The 22,949-nt window shown below is 36.9% G+C and overlaps 1 protein-coding gene across 2 annotated transcripts in view; it reads right to left on the reverse strand.

Moving 5' to 3' along the window:
- Window positions 1–415: 415 nt before the first annotated feature.
- LOC132101367 (protein jagged-1b-like) overlaps window positions 416–22,949 on the reverse strand; it is a 60,797-nt gene continuing 38,263 nt past the window's right edge. The window contains exons 4-14 of one of the 2 annotated variants that reach the window (XM_059506267.1): window positions 12,723–12,977; window positions 10,741–10,801; window positions 10,465–10,595; window positions 6,707–6,826; window positions 6,089–6,202; window positions 4,751–4,861; window positions 2,842–2,955; window positions 2,522–2,568; window positions 2,243–2,410; window positions 1,290–1,440; window positions 416–1,209 (exon numbers count right to left, since the gene is read on the reverse strand). In XM_059506267.1, the coding sequence (XP_059362250.1) occupies window positions 770–1,209; window positions 1,290–1,440; window positions 2,243–2,410; window positions 2,522–2,568; window positions 2,842–2,955; window positions 4,751–4,861; window positions 6,089–6,202; window positions 6,707–6,826; window positions 10,465–10,595; window positions 10,741–10,801; window positions 12,723–12,977 (1,712 nt within the window). In that variant the 3' untranslated portion in view covers window positions 416–769. Of the gene's footprint in view, window positions 1,210–1,289; window positions 1,441–2,242; window positions 2,411–2,521; window positions 2,569–2,841; window positions 2,956–4,750; window positions 4,865–6,088; window positions 6,203–6,706; window positions 6,827–10,464; window positions 10,596–10,740; window positions 10,802–12,722; window positions 12,978–22,949 lie in introns of both variants that reach the window. The other variant, XM_059506266.1, reaches the window with a different exon arrangement.

A 22,949-nucleotide genomic window follows, 5' to 3' on the forward strand; every position in this document is an offset into this window, starting at 1 on the left:
GCGATTAAAATCAAATGGTCTACAAAATAAGCCGCGACTTGCGTGTCCTCAAAAACGCAATTTATGAGAATGACCAAAATTTTGTGATGCCATATGGGACCCTTGATCACAAAACCAGTCATAATGGTCAACTGTCTGAAACGGAGATTTTTACATACAAGGTTTCCATTGATGTTTGGTTTGTTAGGATGGTTTCTTAAATCTGGAATCTGAGGGTGCAAAAAAATCTAAATACTAAGAAAATCCCCAAACTTCATGGAATTAGATTTTTACTTAATAATCATAATACTTAAAAATCTGTAATTTTGACCCATACAATGTATTTTTGGCTATTGCTACAAATATACTTGAGCTACTTATGACTGGTTTTGTGCTCCAGGGTCACATATTTTGTAACTTTACATTTCTATGTGCAGTGCAGTATCATCTCATGAAAAAAAGTTAAATAATACAAATGGGAAAACGTATATCTAAAAACATATTCTATTAGAATAAAGGAATTTCATGAAAATAAATACAGTTTCATGACTGATTAAAAAGGTTTATGGCTGTTAAATATTCCCAGTTTACCCACCATTGGCAAGTGTGTTAAAATTTTGGACCCTGTCTGTCAGTTTCTTCAGCCCGTGACTGTGCCAAAATTCCCTTCCCAGTTTCAACCCTCTCAGATCTCTATAACTCCGAGGTCAAGGTTCACCAGCAGAGGCATCAACCACAACAGATCCTCCGAACTAAGAAGTCAGGTTCCTTCCCAGCAGTCAAAGTGCGGTCACACCTCCAGTTCCTGGTTCTCTGCATAGTGGAAACGGTTTAGTTTTTCCCGTTCACGGTTGCAGATGTCCAGCTTGGGTCCGTGGGCTTGTTTTAGAGCTGGAGAGGACGCAGGTGAGGGAAGTGTAAGCTCAATCTCTTCACTGCAGAGCACTGGCATGGGCACAGTGGGCACTGAGGTGGGCACCGTTTGGGCAGGAGGCAGCAGGGCCACGCTGTGGTCGAGGTTACGGATGAGAGTGCAGAACTGCCGCTGGTTGTTGATGGCGTTGTCCTCAGGTGCTAAAGTACGTAACTGCGCTTTGGTCCGGTGGCGGCGGTGCAGGCGGGACAGCAGTAGTGCACACACAGAGCAGCTGCCTGCCACAAGCAGGGCAAATACCCCCACCAACACCATATAAACACTGAACCCACCTCCACCTGGGTCTGACACTGCACCTGAATATAAAGAAGAGAGGCAAAGATCATGCTGAAGAAGTGCTAGTCCACTTTTCATGCTCAATATTTATGCTCCTAACCTTGGCAGTGGGGTTCATGGCATGGATCCTTCAGGCTCAGGCATTCATTTCCAAAGTAACCCTCAGGACATGTGCACTTGTAGCCCCCTTCTGTACTATGGCATGGCACCCCCTTGGGGCAAGGGTTGGGATTACAAAGATCAAGTTCTGCCTAAAATATAAGATTTTCTGGGTTTTAAATAATGAACACAGAGTCTTAATACTGATTGATTTAGAAACTATACAAAAGTCATAAATTTACTAATTAGATTTGCATTTCCATGAAATGTTTGCATTTGCAAGGCAGTAAAATGAAAATGGTAATGATGAAATTTTAGGTGTAGATATAGATGACTACATAGATGCAAGAATTATAATGCCCATTAATAATCAATACAGTATGCAAATATATGCCTCTGCCTGTTTTCCAAGCAATTACAATGAATCTCAAGCTTTAAAACTACAAGATGGGTAAACCATAGCATAATCGTCTATTTTTTTCAGTGCATCGGCCTAAAAGTTAACAATGTGATGCATCAATTTAAATAAGTGTGCATTGGATACAAGTTGTCACTGTTTTTAAAATACTTGCATCAGTAAAAAATGATTTATTTATATTTCCTTATTAGTAGATGCACTGTAATTTTATGATTTAGAAAGTTACCAATATTTTAGATTGATTTCTCCTCTCTAAATGGTTTCTCAGGCGCATTCTCACTGCTGCTTTGTGAATATCAGGTATCAGAACACTGCAGAGTTAACTTCATAACTCTTATCCTACCTCCAGCATGCAAGATATAGCAGCGAGGATGTGCGCCAACATCAAGCATTCTCATTCAATTTGACATTTCACTCTGGAATTCGCCAAATTACTGATGTCAGTCGCTTCCAGCTTCCAGTTCATGTGGATGTTAAGCATTTTCCGCTGAAAGAACTGCTTATACTGTGGTGAAGAAAAAGCAGCAAGATCTCACCTCACAGTAGGTGCCAGTGTATCCCAGCGGGCAGCTGCAGAACATGTCTCTGTCACCCTGACGCTCCACACACTGCCCTCCGTTTACACAAGGGTTGCTGTCACAGGCGTTTACTGCTGCCTGGCACAGTTTACCAGAGAAACCCGGCAAACACACACACTGAGAGTCCTGCACATAGCACACACAGGTTAGCTGTACTGAAAGACTACTGCTTAAATGTCAAAGAAACTTCACATCCTGAAAGTGCAAGTAAGCTTATCGAGGTGAATCACTTCTTACCTTACAGTGTCCTCCATTCAGACAAAAGCCCTGGCAGCTACTGTTCCCTGTTGAATAGATGATATTTTAAAAAATCAATAGCCAACCAAGTGGAAACCCACAAGTTTCACTGAAGAAAGAGACTAGCTAACTACATTCATCAATAAAGTATGAATCTACAATGATTTTGTGAGCAGACCGCGGTAGGAACACAAATCGAGTTCACCCTGAAGTCATTTCCCACCAGCACTGGAACTGTCATGTTTGATTTAAAGCTAAATCATGGTTTTTTGTTGTTGTTTTTTTTTTCTGGTTCTGTGAAAACCATATCTAATACTTACGGATGTCACAGTTTGGTCCCGACCAACCGGGAAGGCAGTCACACAAATATCCTCCAATCAGGTTTCGGCAGGAACGGGCATTGACGCACACACCAGTCTCACATTCATTAGTGTCTGAGGAAGACGAAAAAAGCATAGTGATGAAGTAAGCTATATTAAACACACCACCATACTACCCTATATGCAGTACATAAGTATAATTGGCATAGTATGCAAATTTCATGAAATGCAATACCCAGATGACCTTTTATTTGCCAAATTGTGCAGGATACAACAGAACATAATGAGCTGGGTACATGTATCCCACTCTGCCATTCACTCAACAATTTACAGTATAACTAATGAAGTGAGATTAATATTAAACACAAATTTTTGCCTTTTTTCAGAACTGACAAGTTCAAAAATTTAAATATGCATATAATGAGGTTTCACATAATATTTAAAAAGAAAGAAAGAAAAATAATAGGTAGCCGAGAGTGACTTTACTATGGTTAAAAGATTACGTTTGGTACAAAATGAAGTAGAGTTCAATAAATAATTGCATGTTAATTATAATTAATGAATACAAATAAGAGTTAATAAGCCAAACCTGTGGCTAAAATAAAATCAAAAATAATTAGCTTGACAAATTAACAAACATTTCAGTTAATATGAGGGCACATGCATCAACATAGCTCATCCATTTTAATATTTTTAAATAATATTAAATTATAAAATTATTATTTTAAAATATTCTTTATTTTTGGTATGACAAAGCTGAATTTTCAGCAGTTATGACTCCAGTCTTCAGTGTCTCATGATCATTTAGAAATCATTCTGATATACTGACTTGATTAGAAAATAGTTACGGAAACATCATTGTGATAACTGATGCATTTTTATTCAGTATTCTTTGACAAATATACATTTCAAAAGAACTGTATTTACATTAAATGGAAATCTTTTTTAATATTATAAATGTCTTTACTGTCACTTCTGATCAATTGAATGCATTCTTATGAACACAATTATATGTTTCTTTAACATATATATATATATATATATATATATATATATTACTGACCCTAAACTTTTGAGTGTGATTTGTATGTGGATGTATATTTTTAGTAATTAGGACAATCTGACCTTTAGGTTTTCACTTAAATTGTTCCTAATAAAATACTCCAGAAAATATTGCTTCTACCCACAGCTGCCATCTCTGTACGGCTCCGTTAAAACACACGTCTCAGTCTCAAAGATAGATCTCTTTGTGCTGACGCTAACGGCTGTTTTCTGAGGAGTCACTTTGACACATGACTGCATTTCACAGAGCATCAACAGTTCAGAGAGACTGATACACTCCAGAGAGCCACAGCTGATTTGGGCCCCGGGGCAATGGAGTGTGAGAGAAACTCTCCCAGCAGTCAACAAACATCAGCGACAGATCCAACCACAGGTCCTCTTCAGTCAGCAATTAAATCCACTGCACACTGTAGCATGAAATTGTCGGATGTGGTTTAACGGATAATGGTCGGTGGAGCACTGATGCAGCTGAATCATTTCAATGTGGCTTGTGCTGATATGGAATTTATAAACATAAGGTGTGTTTACTTTACCCAGAAATCTGAGTATGATTTGGTGGTTTCAAATGGCAAAAATGGTGGTGGTCTCATGGTTTCTGTAATATTTTTACATGGTGACTTTCTAGTCCATATACCCAGAGAATGAGGTGAGGAATCCGGCATAAACAAGAAAGAACAAGTGTTCACATTGCAGACAGGTAAAAACAGACTCTGACAAGTTTAGGCAGGTAGAGGCAGGTTTTGTCAGGTGAGGCTGTGGATGGGTACGAGCGTAAGGCCGAGCTAGGCATGTGTGGACATGTATGAACAGCTCAGGACAGGTGAAGAGTGTATTTTTTAATGCTTACCGAGCTGGCAGGTTCTGCCGGTCCAGAACAGAGGACACACACACTGGAAACCCTGCGGCGTCTCTTGACACGTGGCCCCACGGCCACAAGGATTGGAGTCACACTGCAACACTGCTGCAGACCAAAAGAACATGTTCTCTGTCTCATCATGTGATTTCACTGCCTTTAAATCTATGGATCTCTCCATCCATCAACTGTATCTACCCATCTTCCTGTCTGCCTAACTATCCTGCTATCATCTATCTATCTGTCTGTCTGTCTGTCTGTCTATCTATCTATCTATCTATCTATCTATCTATCTATCTATCTATCTATCTATCTATCTATCTATCTATCTATCTTTTTGTCTGTCCAGCATTCCATCCATTCCACTGTGTCTGTCCGTCCTCCTTCTGTTCATTCATTCGTCTGTCCATCCCTTGTACCTATCCATTCTTCTGTCTGCCTATCTATCTATCTATCTATCTATCTATCTATCTATCTATCTATCTATCTATCTATCTATCTATCTTTGTATTTATCATCTTTCCATCTGTCTGTCCATCCAATCTATTCTCCTATCTATCCATCTATCCTCTTGTCGGTTTGTCCATCTGTCCATTTATCCATCCGTCTGTCTATCTCTCTGTCTGTCTGTCTGTCTGTCTTCCCATCTTTCTTGCCCCTTATATGTCTTGGATAATTAAGTTGCTTGGTTATTGTGTTAAAAATTGTTGATTTACAGTCAGTTCCTTCGAATCCCACACTCTAAAACGATTTTGCTTTAAACTGAAATGTCTTTCATGTATCTGCTCTCATGTCACTCAAAACTTGGATGAATTTATCCCTGGAAACATTTTTGAAAATGCCAAAATCTTTTCAACAAACAGTTTTAATTTTTTAAATGCATTTATTAGATTGCAAATTAAACCCAGGTCTCCTTGCATGCTAAACAAATTCTTTACCACTATACTGGTGAGTCTTAAAAATTATTTTGTGTTCCGTCAATTTAAAAACAGGCCATTTTGGGGGGTATTAGTGTCAGCCCTAATCCACTTAATGAATTAGGCCATGTCTAAACTGACAGGACCATGTAAAAACACTGCACTGGTCTTAATACATTCAACCAATGTCCTCAGACCTGAGGAGCTCTTACAACCTGATCTCTGAGACACATTATCACCTGTGCATCCTAGATGTGCGTTTGTGTGATTGCTGATTGTTCATGCCAGTTAAGGAGCATTATTTTGGTGGAGATCTGACTAAAATTGGCTGCAGCAGTAGAGGAAATAGCAGCTGCCTTTGATTGGTGCTGATTGCAGTCTGTGGAGGTGTATGTGCGTTTATATGCTTAACTACCGGAGGCACAGGAAGGTCCCATCCAGCCCCGCGCACACATGCAGCTAAAGCCTGTTGGGTCTTCAACACATGTTCCACCATTCTCACATGGAGAGGAGAGACAGGCGTGCTCCACTGTTAAGGGAATCAGAAGAAATAATACACGCTTACAATCTGCATCACATCTGTGTCTTACATCCTGTGCTATCACCACCTGTATCAAAAGTGCTTACTGTATAGCTAGTATTTGTTTGGAGCAGAAATGACTCACTTCAACACCGAATAATAAGAGTGTGTATTTTAGGCTGTTGTTATCTGTATTTGTCATCTTACACTTGATGCTTCAAACTCAAGAGCAGTCTTGCTGTAAATTTATCTCTTATCAACACCTCACAGAGCTACATCAGAGATCACGTTAACACTAAAATTATCTTTACTGGGGAGATAATTGGCCAGACTCATGCAGGGTGGCACAGCAAAAAAATAAGAGCTGATAACATGCCGTGCTTCATCTAGGAGTGAGCTTTGACTATAACATTCTGCAGATTTTATTCTCGTACAGCACATCTTTGAGGTGTGCTTGTAATAGTCTGTCAGGGTTGACAGACTTTATGGTTGTGTTTTATAGAGTCATCTCACCGATGTCACAACTGCGGCCACGGAAACCCTCCTGGCACACACACAGATACTCGTTGGGTTCAGTGTTGGTACATGTACCCCCGTTCTTGCATGGCTGATGGTTACCACAATAATTCAGATCTGTATGCAAAAGAGAAAGAGACATTTATATGGTTAGGAAAATCTGACAATTTATTATATTAAAACGGATGTGGTTTAAAAAGGCAAAATCAAGTCAACAAAAAAAAACAACTAAATCAAAATGAACTTTTCTGTAAAATGATTGGTGCTCATATAAAACATTTCATGCATTAAGAAAGAAATCGTGCTTTTGTAAAGGGTTTATCTAAATGGTGTACACTCACATAGGTTGAACACTTTACTGAATAGTTTTCAATAGTACTAGAAATAGTATTTTGCCATGATGAAATGATCTAATTGGCAATGTTTCACTAAAATTTCTGTCGTGAGAATCTTAGTTTTGTAGTGTAGTGTTGTTTTGGGTTATGAAGAGCAAAAATTATGGACTATGGAACACACTTATTATTGTGCTCTACCAGCAGAGCCACTTTACTCTCAATCTGTACAGCGGTGACTGCAAATTTAGTATTTGACTTCCATTTTCCATGATCCAATCAGGATAAAATCAAGTCTCGTCACACATTTTTTCTTGGTAAATATTCTTTCACCAAATGTCACATTTTGGTAATACACTGGTCTGTTTTATATTGACTTAAGAAATAAAAAACTAAATTGTGGTAAGGACAAAACCAATGAAATGTATCATCATTTAATGTTTCCTTGCAGCTAAAAAGAAAAATAAACAGCCCTCCAACAAACTTTGGCCAAATTAAAACCACATGATTCAAAGGACTGTTTTCTTGCTCGAATTATATATAAAAACACCTACACCCACAAACACAAACAAATCATTATATTATACAAATGATTTGTAAGAAAAATTATTATTAAATTTGAAACTGACTCAAAAAGCTATGTGAAAGCAGACGGGATCCAATCCTGATCCACATGCCACCACTTCCAGCAATACAAATATCCCAACATCTATAATAAGAACACGTGACCTGCACTTTCACCCCTCTTTCCATCCATATGTCCCTAAAATTTGCATGTACCACTGGGAGCTGTTGCTTGAAGGAAAAAGATTTTCTAAACAATAATTTCAAGCTCAGACTCATGGGGTTACACAAAATGCCTGTTTGTTCTAGACACAAATTGAGTTTGACGTCTCAGACTATGTATGAATGTAGTTTACATCGTAAATCATACAAAATCTAACCAAGAATTCCTACTAGGTCATGCTTGAAGGGATGAGTTAAACTCAAATCTAACTTAAAATGGATTGTTTCCTGTAGATTTACCCACAATAAACAAGCATGCTTAACTGGAAGAATTATAACCACAACATACAAAAAGACACACAAATTAAAACCAGTGCTATGATGGAGTCTGCATACTGGCTCCTGAGATCTGAGTTTAGAGGAAATGTGTTTGTATGTGAATGCCATTGAGATCAAGCTTGTATCTATAGTTTTATGACCTCGGTTTATCTGTCTGCAAGACATAGTCCTTCATGTGTGTATTTCTGTGTGTGTTAGGGTGTGATAGTACCATTCACATAGCCGCTGAATGGCAAAAGCCTGATTTGTTTACCTGAGACTATCGGCTTACACCTCTACAAAGCCCTGACGAAACCCCTGCTAACCTGGATCTATTTCAACAAACCTTGCCTACTCAGTAAGAGGTTAGCATGTCTTGGAATCAATTAATCTAATGACTCAGAACTTTTAGGCATGTGTGATAAAATATGTTGTCCACTTTTTATTTTATTAATGCCATTGTTGACATATACAGTATATATTTATGAAATGTTTGTCATATTTATTTATTTATTTATATGACAAACATTTCATTTTCAACCTCTCTTCAAAACCCTGAGCCGCAAAGACATGACAGATGTTGTCAGAAATCCTGCACAAAATGATTGACAGTCAGACAATATTTCTGATAAAATAAAGTGTTTTCCTATTTTATAGAGCTCCTCCAGCCACTATTTTTTTTTTTTTTAATCCAGCCACCTGTCTCAAATAAACTTATAAATACCAAAGGTATTTTTCCCTAATACTATTATTTATTATAAAAGTTTGGGAACAGCTTTATATATATATATATATATATATATATAAAACAAAGAAACAAATACTTTTATTCAGCAAAGATGCATTAAATTGGTCAAAAGTGACAGTAAGGACATTTAAAATGGAAAAAATAAAAATTAAATAAAAAAGATTTCTGTTTCAAATACTGTTCTTTTAAACTTTATCTTCAGCAAATAATCATAAAATTCAATTTGGTTTAAAACTAAAATATTAAGCAACACAACTGTGTTCAACATTTATCATAGTAGACTGGAGTAATGCCTGAAGAAAATTCTTCTAATTTTCAAAAATTTCTTAAAATAGAAAACAGTTATTTTGAATAGTAATATTTCACAATATTACAATTTTATTGTATTTTTGATCAAATAAATGCAGCCTTGGTGAACATAAGATTTTTCTTTAAAAAAATTACAAATCTTACAACCCAAAACTTTTGAAAGGTAGTGCACTGTATATTTAAATTATTTCTGACTGTCAAATGGAACCATCTTGTGATATTTGGGGTCTTTGGTCTACTAATTTAAATAATCCTTTGTTGGTAATCAATCACAGTTGTACAAACATTTTAATAATGCTTACACAAGTCAATTTTTTACTGTTTACTGTTTTTTACAGAGGGGTGTCAGAATTGTGCTCAGAAGAAATCAGCAAAAAGATAATGGAAAATAGCGGGGATTTAATCACTGGATGTACAGACATCATTTCATTTTTAAAGAAAGACAGGGGAAAAATTTCACCGTTCAGTGTAAATTCTGACTACTAAGGATTAATTTGCAGAGAAATCTTTGACCTAGTAAAGTTATTGCTGAGAATTTCATGTTCTTTAATATATTGTTAACTTTTCTTCATTGTCACTACCTTATGCACTTCAAGTGTTTTGAGATCAAATATTTGACCTGAAAATGGTCTTTAATATATATACTGTGTTAGCAATGTTATTGTTGGGAGTTTCATCGTCTTTAATATTCATATTTGTAATTTTGTTATTGTTTGTATTTTTCTCATTGTTACTATGCAATTCAAATGTTTTGAGATGGATAGAAATGTCATTGCTGTGTGAATTTAGTCTTTTTTCAAAATTCATGTTTGCAATGTAGCTATTGTTTGGTGTTTTTCATCGATACAGTCATAGAAACTTCTAGTGTTTTTTTTTTTTTTGATTAAATATTTGACCTAGCAGCGATATTGCTGTGAATTGAATATTTTTCAATATGTACCTGTTTTCACTTAATTTTATGTAAATATGCTTTAAAATCATAAGATGTAATTTTGTTTTATTCAGTGTTACTATAGCAAACACTAACAGCAAAGTACATTAGTATTTTTGTAAGTATTAACTGTCCATACATTGCACTTGAAAAAGAAGTTACTGTGGCTCTTGTTGGTGAATTAAATATATTGTTTGGAATATATTTTTTCTTTGTATCTGTCAAAAAAGTACAAGATTAGGCTAATTCAATATATGTGATATCAAATAAGGGTTAGCACAAATGTAATCTTAATGTAATCCAAAAGTAATCAGATAAGGTTACCAAAAATGTGTAATCTAACAGATTATATTACTGACACACACACCAGCATATTTCCTTGTTATCTCACCTTTGTCACAGAGCAGGCCGCCCCAGTTTGTGTCACACACACACTTCCAAGGTTCAGTGCAAGTGCCGTGATCACACCCAGGAAACGTCTCGCACTCATTGCACAGATCACCCTTCCAGCCATAATGACATCTACAGAGAGAGAAATTGGTAACAGCAGACAGGAAGTGAGAAAAAGACACAAACGAAAGCAAGTAGGTGCTGAAAATGGCATGCATCAGTGCTCGGTGGAGCTTGTAGAGAGGGTGTGATATTTCTGAAACCTGAACAGACTAACTTGCAATCTCCAGGCAGATCGCAGGAGCCGTGTTCCAAGTGACATCCCTGCTTACACACCGCTACAAGGATAACCATACATGCATACAGAAGATTGATTCAGATTAGTGATGTGATGATAACAATTATTCACTAAAGACATCTTACAAGTGCAGGATCATTTTCATAACACACAACTTAATTCGATTTTTTTTTTTAAATGGACACATAATCAATTGCCAAATGCAACAGGTCATGATGAGACACTCCTCTAACTCAACTGTTAACATAGTGCTAGCTGAATGTTTTAATTTAGGATATGGTAGTATTAGGGCTCTTCCTTGATCATCTCAGGGGACACGTTTCTCCCTTAAGTCTTTCTCTGCTGGAAACAGATTTGGCCTCAATGGAATGTTGGGAAAGCATGTGAATAAATAACCCTGTGGTCTAATTGTCATATAAGGACAGAGTAAGCGCCGGTTCACACAGAACGCATTTTTGCTGTGAAAATGGTGAGACATAAGAACACCTATGGTATATTTGCATTATTTTAGAGTAATATAAAATAATATAATAGAATGGAAAATAGAATGGGATAATGAATCTGTTTCACTTCTTGACATTGTTCTACTGAAAGTCACACTGTATAAACAACATTCTGTAAAGATTGTCTGAGTGAGCAACCAAGGCGGGTGGAACTTAAAGGGTTAGTTCACCCAAAAATGAAAATTGACGCAAGATTTACTCACCCTCAAGGCATCCTAGGTGTATATGACTTTCTTCTTTCAGACGAATCCAATCTGAGTTATATTAACCCTTTAACGCGTATGATCACACCGGTGTGATTAGAACTTTCAGTGCTTCACGTCATCAACTGCTTAATTTAAATCCGCTTTCGCGCTTTGGCTGGATTGGATGCGCTGAACGCTGGTCATATTATCACAAAAATTCCGTGTTTACTCTGCCCTTCTCAGAGTATACCGGAAAACAGGAAAAACGAAATAAAAGCGATCCATGTGTCATACAGATCTTGGCTGGGATGTGTCACAGTACAAGCATGACGCATTACCATGAAAACAATAAGGTGGAACACTCTAAAATAACAGTCGCCTGAAAAAGAACTCACGCCGGGATCTCGGCTAGAATATTTTAAACTCACGTGCGAAAGGGTTAAAAAATGTCCTGGCTCTTCCAAGCTTTATAATGGCAGTGAATAGGTGATATTCAATAGATTAAGAATAAACTGTGTGCATTCATCATACAAATAAAGTGCCTCATATGCCCAGTAAAGGACTCCTGTAACAAATCTATGTATTTTTGACTAGCTATGCTAGTCTCGTGGAAACCAACATTTGTTTACAGGAGCAAAGGAAGCAAAGTTTCCTTATTTTAGCAAAGGAAAACCAGTCTTCTCTTTGCTTATATCGAAATCTTCCAACATTTTTCTTTACAAATCGTTGTTTTGTACATCTAATTTGTGACCGGCTTTTTGTTTTGCTCTCTCCTCTTTGCTTCTGCGTTTGTCACTTCTCACCGCCACATGCGCTACGCATACATCCTATGTCGTATGAAAGGCACTTTCTCGTGAACAGGTGTATGACAGTTAGCGGGAGCTAGAGACAACTGTTAATAACATTTTAAATATGGATATTTTTTCTTACAAAAAAAAGCATGGATTCGCTACTGGAGGGCTTTATTCACCCCCCTGAGCCATGTAGAGCATTTTTTATGGATGGACACAGTTTATTCTAATTCTATTGGACTATTGAATATTAACACCCATTCACTGCCATTATAAAGCTTTGAAGGTCATGTTTTAATATAACTCTGATTGGATTGGATCGGATTTGTCTGAAAGAATAAAATCATATACACTTAGGATGCTTTGAGGGCCTTTTTTTTCATTTTTGGGGGAACTAACTCTTTAAACAATCATCAGTTATATTTGTGTGCGAAAAGCTTGAAGACTACAGAACATAAAGACAATGTGCTGAAGCCACTCACCCTGTCTGCACTCTGCTCCAGTCCAGCCCTCCTTACACACCTTAGTACCAGAAGGATCACAGTCGAAATGGCCAAAAAAGTCATCTCGTGCTCGACAGAGTTTGTTGCAGAGTGGGCCGTAGTAATTGTTGTCGCAGCGGAATCGTAGGCGGTATTCCAGAGTGAATGTGCGGCCGTGATGCCGGAAAGATTGCCACTGCTCACCTGGGTTCAGCATGGAGGAGAGCAGCACTCGCTCTATTAATTCCTCCCTACCTGAGGGGGCAACAGACACAGTAATGCATATGAATGTATGTATGTGTATACAGTTTACATAAAGCTTTCTAATATTTTTCCTGCCCAAAAGGACATTGCTAAGCTATCAGATCATATGTGTCCGCAAAAGGCTCTTAAAGCAATGTTCAGGGTTTTGTACAATTTAAGATTTAAATGTAAATGTAATGTTTTTTGGTGGTGGTGTTGTTGTTTTAAACAACAGCTTAATTTGACTTGCCCCTTGTTTTTTTTTTTAAAGCAAACTAAAACTTTTGTTGTAGTAAGGCACTTACAATAGAACTACACGTGAGCGTTTTAAGAATAAAAATAAAGAAATAAAACAACATAATACAGTACCATTTGAAAGTTTGCAATCAGAAAGATTTATTAATGCTTTTGGGAGAATTCTCTTATGCTCACTGAGGAATTTATTTGATAAAAAATACAGTAAAAACAATAATATTATAAAATATTAATACAATATAAAATAACAGTTTTATATCTTATTATATTTTATCAACTCTTTTATTCCTGTGATGCAAAGCTGAATTTTCATCAGCCGTTACTCCAGTCTTCAGTTTCACACAATCCTTCATTAATCATTCTAATATGCTGATTTATTGCTTAAGAAATATATATTTTTATTTTTATCAATGTTGAAAATAGTTGTGCTGCTTAATATTTTAAGCCACAACATATGTTTGTCAGAATTACCATGATATATGGTGACAGATTATTATAAATTTCAAAAGAACATAATTTATCTGCAATAGTAAAGTTTTGTAACATTATAAATGCCTTTACTGTCCTTTACTTGAATGTATCTATGCTGAATAAAAGTCATATTTAGTATTATTAGCCTATTTTTAATCTTACTGACCCCAAACAATTGACTGGTGATTTACATATGATCATGAGATTCTTATGAATCATATGATGGTCTTTGTGTTGTATCTATTTTTAGCTTCACAAATGCTGTTGTCATGACAACTTTACACTGGTGTCTAAATAATAATTTAAACTTTACAGCAAATAATACAAAGGCTTATGTTGAAAAATTAAAGTATGTACTTTGTGTATTGTACAAAAATATTCATAATTGTGTGTTGTGTGTACCCCTGGAACTGTCTTTATTTACTTCAATTTAAATGTATTTCTATGATGTTGTTGTCTTTTTTTAATTAGTCAAAATTATTGTCTGTGGTAATGAACAAATGCTGTTGATAGAGCTTGAGTTGTGCATCGAGGGTTGATGAGACATTAGATTTGTTCATCTATCTCTCCCTTTTTTCCCTGGTGTACAAGAGGTTTCCCACAGAGACTGCTAGCCTGCCTCATCTTGAATACTGTTACATAGTGCATTATCTCACAAAGCACTGCAGAAAGAAAGGCAACTTGCCTAACATATGAGATCATGTGGGCTTAAATACAAAGGAATGAAAACAGTGAAGAGTAAAGGTGTTCAAACATAGATCAGTTTTCCTTAGCAACCCCACACATGCAATAAAAATAAACATATCAACCGCATACAGTGACCCCCTAAAAGTACTTGGACCCTTAAGGCAGGTTCACACACAGATTTGGACTGACTGTCTCGTCCTCTTCTGTTAATGGACTGCAGTGTAAGCACAGTCAGTAATTAGTGCTGTTTTATATTTAAATATCATTCTACTATATATATATATATAAAATAACACTTTTGTGACTGTTTACATTGAAAAATCACACCCCAACATATACAATATGCAATAATGGCAATATTATTGCCCAATATATAATTTAATCACAAGTCTTTTGTTTCGGCTAAAGCAATGGAGGACCCTGCATGCCGAAAAATTATACTTTTTTTACATTTGTACGCAAAGAAAAGAAAAATAAACAATTTATTCCACAATTTTTATCCTCCAACTTACATCTTCCATCTACCCTAAAATGTTATCAAAAAAGTTCAGAAACCCAGCTTCATAGCATAACAGCCCTGAGTGAGAAGCAGCAGTCCACCTTTCCTGCAGAGGTGTCAAGTAACGAAGTACAAATACTTTGTTACATTACTTAAGTAGAAATTTGGGGTATCTACACTTGAGTAATTATTTTTCAGCCGAATTTTTACTTCTACTCCTTACATTTTAAAAATAGCTTCGTTACTGCTATTTAATTTCGGCTTGTTTTCATTCCGGCTTGTCATCATAAAAAAATAAAAATAAATAACCTATCCAGATAAATCGCGCCATCCAGATGGAATGAATTTGAATGTGGTTGAATGAGAAGTATAAACATATACTATTCCGACACCCTGTTGGTTTGTACGCGATAGCACCTGCACATGACACAATTCACATCACAGTCCAACAAGGACATAGACAGTTTTGGGTTCGTTTATCAAAAAATATATTTCTTAAAAGTAGGGTTGGGTATGGAACCGGTATGCACCGAACCGAATAAGGACGCAGATTTCGGTGCCTTTTAAATGCCTGAGCGATCGATTGATATTTGTCCTGGTTCTCCGAAATGTACACAAGAAGCACGGGCGTCGCTAGGCTTTTTTAGTGGGGCTGTAGCATTTAGCTCTATAAACTGTACACAAATTTGCGATCGCCTGAGAGTCAGTCCCCTTAAATTTCATATGAAACCGGCGTCAGACCGGTCTCCTCTCCGTCTTTCAGCACGCTCTTCAATCCGCAGACCACGGCGGAGCAGCACGAGTGCACTCAAACACAAACAGAGGACACAAGGTATGTGTTTATCAACAGATTGTTAGAATATCTGTATCTGTGCAGTTCTCTGTCGGTTAGGTTTCTCATCTACTGTAAAGTTTTCGCTTGTCAAAGCTGTTTCCTCCAGCGAAAATCTACCCCTTAACACATATGAACGAACACATACTTTAATTACACTTATTTAAATATACTTAATTTAATCATACGTACTTTATACATACACTAGCTACTGTACAAAAGTCTTAGGCACAGTGTTAGTATTTTCACTTAAAAGAATGGTTTTCGGCCAGTTATTTATATATTTTGCTGTAGTGTGTCAGTATAAAATATCAGTTTAGATTTCCAAACATTCATTTTGCCGTTGTCAGACTGCTTGTGCATTTAAAATCGCACTAGATTATTATTAAAATGAATGGCAAACTGATATTTCCTACTGACACACTACAGCAAAAGATAAAATAACTGGCTTAAAAGCCTTTTTGAAAATACTAATGTGCCTAAGACTTTTGCACAGTACTGTATTTTAAAAACTACATTGTTGCTACTTTATAAAGACTGACCATACAGTAATTCACAGAACTGATTAAAGACAGTGACAGACAGCACTCATTTTAACTAAATATCAGAGTAATTGACAGGGATACAGTAGAAACATTATGTGTGGTTTTGTATTAAATAATGACCCAGATTGTGAAATACATTTATTATCCTTAGATTAAGGGAAGCACAACTTGGGAAATGAGAGCATCCAAGGTGAAAGCTATGGATTTATTTTAAATATTTGTATATGTTCTTTAATGTTATCCATATTTTTTTTCTGGCTCTTTTTTTTAAGTATCGGTTCAGGCACCGGTAACATTTTAAAAGTATCGAAATGGCACCGGACCCTACTTAAAGGTTATTATTTCTCACTGGCTCATTTACCAAATGGGTGCTTTCTCTTCTTCCTCCGCATATTAAAGGGGTGGTTCGGGATTTTTGACATCGGACCTCATTTTTAAGTCAGCCTGGTTGTTATTCATCAGTGGAGACATTTTTTTTTTTAAATTATCCAGTCTTTATATTTGGATAGATAGCCGATGCTAGGCTAGCGCGAGTCAATGGGTATATGTTAGCCAGCCATTAAAAACCGTTTTACCCGCTCCACAGTGCACCAAACGCAAATCAATTATAACACTAGACTATCGATGCAAATGTCCGTTGATAGAATAATGTTAGAAATCAAACTTACCTTTCATCACATTGCATTAGTTATAATTTGTTCCCTGTAATCATAAGCCTTGTCGACAGCAGCAGCGGAGTGATATTGATTACCTAGGCAACCGAGTGAGCCGGTTAGCTGGATGTAACGACTGTAGTGCGCTTCTGTTCTGTGTTTACTTTTTGCCGCATTACTAACCGGAGCAAAGTAAAATTCCGCAGCGGCTGAGAAACTAGTTCCTTTAGGATCATTGAGATGAAAGGTAAGTTTGATTTCTAACATTATTCTCTCAACGGACATTTGCATCGATAGTCTAGTGTTATAATTGATTTGCGTTTGGTGCACTGTGGAGTGGGTAAAACGGTTTTTAATGGCTGGCTAACATAAACCCATTGACTCGCGCTAGCCTAGCATCGGCCAACTATCCAAATATAAGGACTGGATAATTTAAAAAAAAAAAAATGTCTCCACTGATGAATAACAACCAGGCTGACCTAAAAATGAGGTCTGATGTCAAAAATCCCGAACCACCCCTTTAAGCTACTGTAGGTACAACCCGAATTCCGGAAAAGTTGGGACGTTTTTTAAATTTTAATAAAATGAAAACTAAAAGACTTTCAAATCACATGAGCCAATATTTTATTCACAATAGAACATAGATAACATAGCAAATGTTTAAACTGAGAAGGTTTACAATTTTATGCACAAAATGAGCCCATTTCAATTTTGATTTCTGCTACAGTTCTCAAAATAGTTGGGACGGGGCATGTTTACCATGGTGTAGCATCTCCTTTTCTTTTCAAAACAGTTTGAAGACGTCTGGGCATTGAGGCTATGATTTGCTGGAGTTTTGCTGTTGGAATTTGGTCCCATTCTTGCCTTGTATAGATTTCCAGCTGCTGAAGAGTTCGTGGTCGTCTTTGACGTATTTTACGTTTAATGATGCGCCAAATGTTCTCTATAGGTGAAAGATCTGGACTGCAGGCAGGCCAGGTTAGCACCCGGACTCTTCTACGACGAAGCCATGCTGTTGTTATAGCTGCAGTATGTGGTTTTGCATTGTCCTGCTGAAATAAACAAGGCCTTCCCTGAAATAGACGTTGTTTGGAGAGAAGCATATGTTGCTCTAAAACCTTTATATACCTTTCAGAATTCACAGAGCCTTCCAAAACATGCAAGCTGCCCATACCGTATGCACTTATGCACCCCCATACCATCAGAGATGCTGGCTTTTGAACTGAACGCTGATAACATGCTGGAAGGTCTCCCTCCTCTTTAGCCTGGAGGACACGGCGTCCGTGATTTCCAACAAGAATGTCAAATTTGGACTCGTCTGACCATAAAACACTATTCCACTTTGAAATAGTCCATTTTAAATGAGCCATGGCCCACAGGACACGACGGCGCTTCTGGACCATGTTCACATATGGCTTCCTTTTTGCATGATAGAGCTTTAGTTGGCATCTGCTGATGGCACGGCTGATTGTGTTTACCGACAGTGGTTTCTGAAAGTATTCCTGGGCCCATTTAGTAATGTCATTGACACAATCATGCCGATGAGTGATGCAGTGTCGTCTGAGAGACCGAAGACCACGGGCATCCAATAAAACTCTCCGGCCTTGTCCCTTACGCACAGAGATTTCTCCAGTTTCTCTGAATCTTTTGATGATGTTATGCACTGTAGATGATGAGATTTGCAAAGCCTTTGCAATTTGACGTTGAGGAACATTGTTTTTAAAGTTTTCCACAATTTTTTTACGCAGTCTTTCACAGATTGGAGAGCCTCTGCCCATCTTTACTTCTGAGAGACTCTGCTTCTCTAAGACAAAGCTTTTATAGCTAATCATGTTACAGACCTGATATCAATTAACTTTTACAATTAATCACTAGATGTTCTCCCAGCTGAATCTTTTCAAAACTGCTTGCTTTTTTAGCCATTTGTTGCCCCCGTGCCAACTTTTTTGAGACCTGTAGCAGGCATTAAATTTTAAATGAGCTAATTAAGTGGATAAAAGTGTAAAATTTCTCAGTTTAAACATTTGCTACGTTATCTATGTTCTATTGTGAATAAAATATTGGCTCATGTGATTTGAAATTCCTTTAGTTTTCATTTTATTAAAATGTAAAAAACGTCCCAACTTTTCCGGAATTCGGGTTGTAGTTCGGTAGGGAGAAGTTTGAATAAATTATCGTTTTCTATTGACGACGCGATTAACAATGTTGTGATAAGTAGGCTATACCAACTTTGTAACTCGTTACCCCCCCCCCCCCACACACACTGGACATAGCAGACGTATGTACCGAATACAGGAAGCTATCAATCAAGAAGGTATCAGGATTATGAGTTATTTTTCATTTTTAGTTTTTGATTAATCACTTGGATTAATCATTCATTTTGACAGCACTATAATGTTTATTGTATATAGACAACCACACAAGGGTAATTGTTTGTTAGCCTGCACCAATGTTCTTTTCCATTGCCCTCGCAGATTCCTGCAGCTAAGCTTGGATGTACATTTACATTCCATTAAAGGTTATTGATGACATGGTTCTGAAGTTTGACTTTTTGCACCATAACAATACTTATAGGCAACTAGTCATCATATCTCTAGTCCTTTAATGTATTTGCATTGTACTAAAGTGCGTTCATTTTCAATGGGCATATATGCGGCTGAAACAGGTAGCCTAGTGCATCCCAAATTTTTCAACATGAACATTTTAATATAACATTATAGTCATTATGGCCTATGGCCTTTAGAAAAATGTTTATTTGAGGAGGTGGGGTAGTGCACAATAGGCCCCTGTGGTGCAGCCTAAGCTTTTGTTCTTAATTATTTTTTTTTCCCTTACATTACTTTTACTTTTATACTTTAAGTAGTTTTTTAAACCAGTACTTTTACACTTTTACTTGAGTAAAAAGCTTGAGTTGATACTTCGACTTTTACAAAATTCTTTTTAAACCCTAGTATCTATATTTCTACTTGAGTAATGAATGTCAATACTTTTGATACAACTGCATTCCTGGATATATACAATGTCAGCGCCATTGTTCCTTCCTACTCGGGAGAAATTGCGATCATGGGAGAAATCGTGTTTCCTATTGTGTTCCCCACTTGCGCTTTGCATGGTGAGTAAACTAAACAGGCTACTGCAAGTGGGACTTGTAAAATTTGTAATAGCATCTGATGGCACCATGAGACCAGCTATTTCATAATTTATATCTTTACGTGCTTCCGTCTGTGTGATTCATGAACGCACATTTATTATGCACAGTACAAAAAGATTATTGTCTTTTAAACCGAGTATGTTTTCTGTAAAGATAACAGGATCGTACTAATAGTGGACTGTTAATTTGCAATGGAAAGCACCAGTGTTGCTGCTCTACTGGAGCACGAGTTTTTGAAACTCCGCCCTCTTTCCAGGAGCACCAGCTCATTTGCATTTAAAGGGAAAGACACGAAAGAGGCATGTTTTGGCTCATACCCTTAAAGTGGTAATTTTAACAAACTATATAAAAAAAATATCCGTAGGGTATTTTGAGCGAAAACTTCACATACATTAGGCCACGAGGGAAGTCGTGGCCTAATGGTTAGAGAGTCGGACTCCCAATCGAAAGGTTGTGAGTTCGAGTCCCGGGCCGGCAGGAATTGTGGGTGGGGGGAGTGCATGTACAGTTCTCTCTCCACCTTCAATACCACGACTTAGGTGCCCTTGAGCAAGGCATCGAACCCCCAACTGCTCCCCGGGCGCCGCAGCATAAATGGCTGCCCACTGCTCCGGGTGTGTGCTCACAGTGTGTGTGTGTGTTCACTGCTCTGTGTGTGTGCATTTCGGATGGGTTAAATGCAGAGCACAAATTCTGAGTATGGGTCACCATACTTGGCTGAATGTCACTTCACTTTCACTTTCACTTTACACACTCTGGCGACATCAGAGACTTATTTAACATCTTGTAAAAAGGTCATAATAGGTCACCTTTAAAGAGGTCATGAACTGCCTTTTTTATTATTAAGTTCCACTTATAATTTTAACAACACTTTCACATAAAAAAATAAAATAAAAAAATGACACACTACAGCAAAAGATAAAATAACTGGCTTAAAACCCTTTTTTGGGGTGAAAATACTAATGTGCCTAAGACTTTTGCACAGTACTGTATTTTAAAAACTACATTGTTGCTACTTTATAAAGACTGACCATACAGTAATTCACAGAACTGATTAAAGACAGTGACAGACAGCACTCATTTTAACTAAATATCAGAGTAATTGACAGGGATACAGTAGAAACATTATGTGTGGTTTTGTATTAAATAATGACCCAGATTGTGAAATACATTTATTATCCTTAGATTAAGGGAAGCACAACTTGGGAAATGAGAGCATCCAAGGTGAAAGCTATGGATTTATTTTAAATATTTGTAATGTTCTTTAATGTTATCCATATTTTTTTTGGCTCTTTTTTTTTTAAGTATTGGTTCATCGGTTTTAAGCTTTTATACTTTAAGTAGTTTTTTAAACCAGTACTTTTACACTTTTACTTGAGTAAAAAGCTTGAGTTGATACTTCGACTTTTACAAAATTCTTTTTAAACCCTAGTATCTATATTTCTACTTGAGTAATGAATGTCAATACTTTTGATACAACTGCATTCCTGGATATATACAATGTCAGCGCCATTGTTCCTTCCTACTCGGGAGAAATTGCGATCATGGGAGAAATCGAATTCTCCCATGATCGCAATTTCTGTTGTTGTAGGGACTGTGTTTTTCCACAACTTGACACTGCACAGCATCTTGTTGTCTTCAAAGCCATATTTATCTTTAGATTTCTGCATAGACCTGTGTTTGCCACCCTCATTAATTCCACTACATTCACATGGGCGGGGCTTAACAGACAGCGATGTAGAAGCAGGTGTTGATCTTATTCTATACGGAGGTGGTGTTTAGCCGCACTAGTATGCCATAAATTGGCGCATTCCACAACCTGTCATTTTGGTAGACTGGCTTCAATATAAGCTGTTTTGAGACTAATGAGAGAGTTTTGAGTTCTGAAACTTATAGGATGTTTTTATAGTAGCGATAGATCAAGGGAATTTTGAGGTAGGTCCGTTTGCTATCACATTCTGGGGTGGGGGTGGGTTTCTTTTGGTCATTTCTCAATCATGAGGCCCCCTCAAAGCACGGGACCAAAGGATGACCCAGCTCATGTTATATAAAAATACTGTATGTTCATGGCAAATACATACCAGATATATACTAAATTACACTTTGAGGGTTACCCCATTTTATTTATTTTACCATGAATAAAAAAATATAAATGGCTATTTTCCAGCATATTTGCTCAGTTATTCTGTATTTTATTTCCAGAATTTTGTTTAATTAAAAAAAAAAGAAAAAAAAAAACCCTTGCAATTTAAAATCATTTTTCACGTAATTCTTAATGGCACACAACCCTGGACAGAAGATGTTTTGAAGATGATGGAATAAATGAGAAACTGAACAACGTGTCCTTGCCCCTTTCTTTCTCAAGTCTTTTTCAAGGACATAATGGGTCAGGACAGACTTTGTTAAAGCTTGTTATAACTATCTGGCACTCTAATACATGGATGTATAATAATCCAGAGTTGGCAGGAAAAAAAAACGGCTTTACAATTCCAAACCCACGTCATTTCAACTCCTGGATCATCCCACCTAAGCCTCACCTCACCAGAGACAAGCTATAAATCCAATGAACGAGAGAATGGATGGGTAAAGTAAATGAAAAGACATGACAGGAGCTGGAGGGCAGTGAGAATGTGAGATTTAGAGCGAGGAGAGAAACAGACAGATTTAAAAGAGAAACAAAGAGAAAATTTACAATAAATGACAACAAGAAATCAAGAAAAAAGATAGAACGTTTATGAGAAAGACCTAAAGAGGAGATGAGAGGAGTAGATGTGCCTGCATATTTGCGAAACAAATTAAGTTTGGTTACTTATGAATATGAAGTGGCAATATCCAAGTGATTCAAATGTATCTCAGTGTTGTCTGAAGCATGCACATGTGTGTAATTTATT

This window comes from Carassius carassius, chromosome 23 (assembly GCF_963082965.1).
Source record: "Carassius carassius chromosome 23, fCarCar2.1, whole genome shotgun sequence".
Taxonomy (NCBI): Eukaryota; Metazoa; Chordata; class Actinopteri; order Cypriniformes; family Cyprinidae; genus Carassius; species Carassius carassius.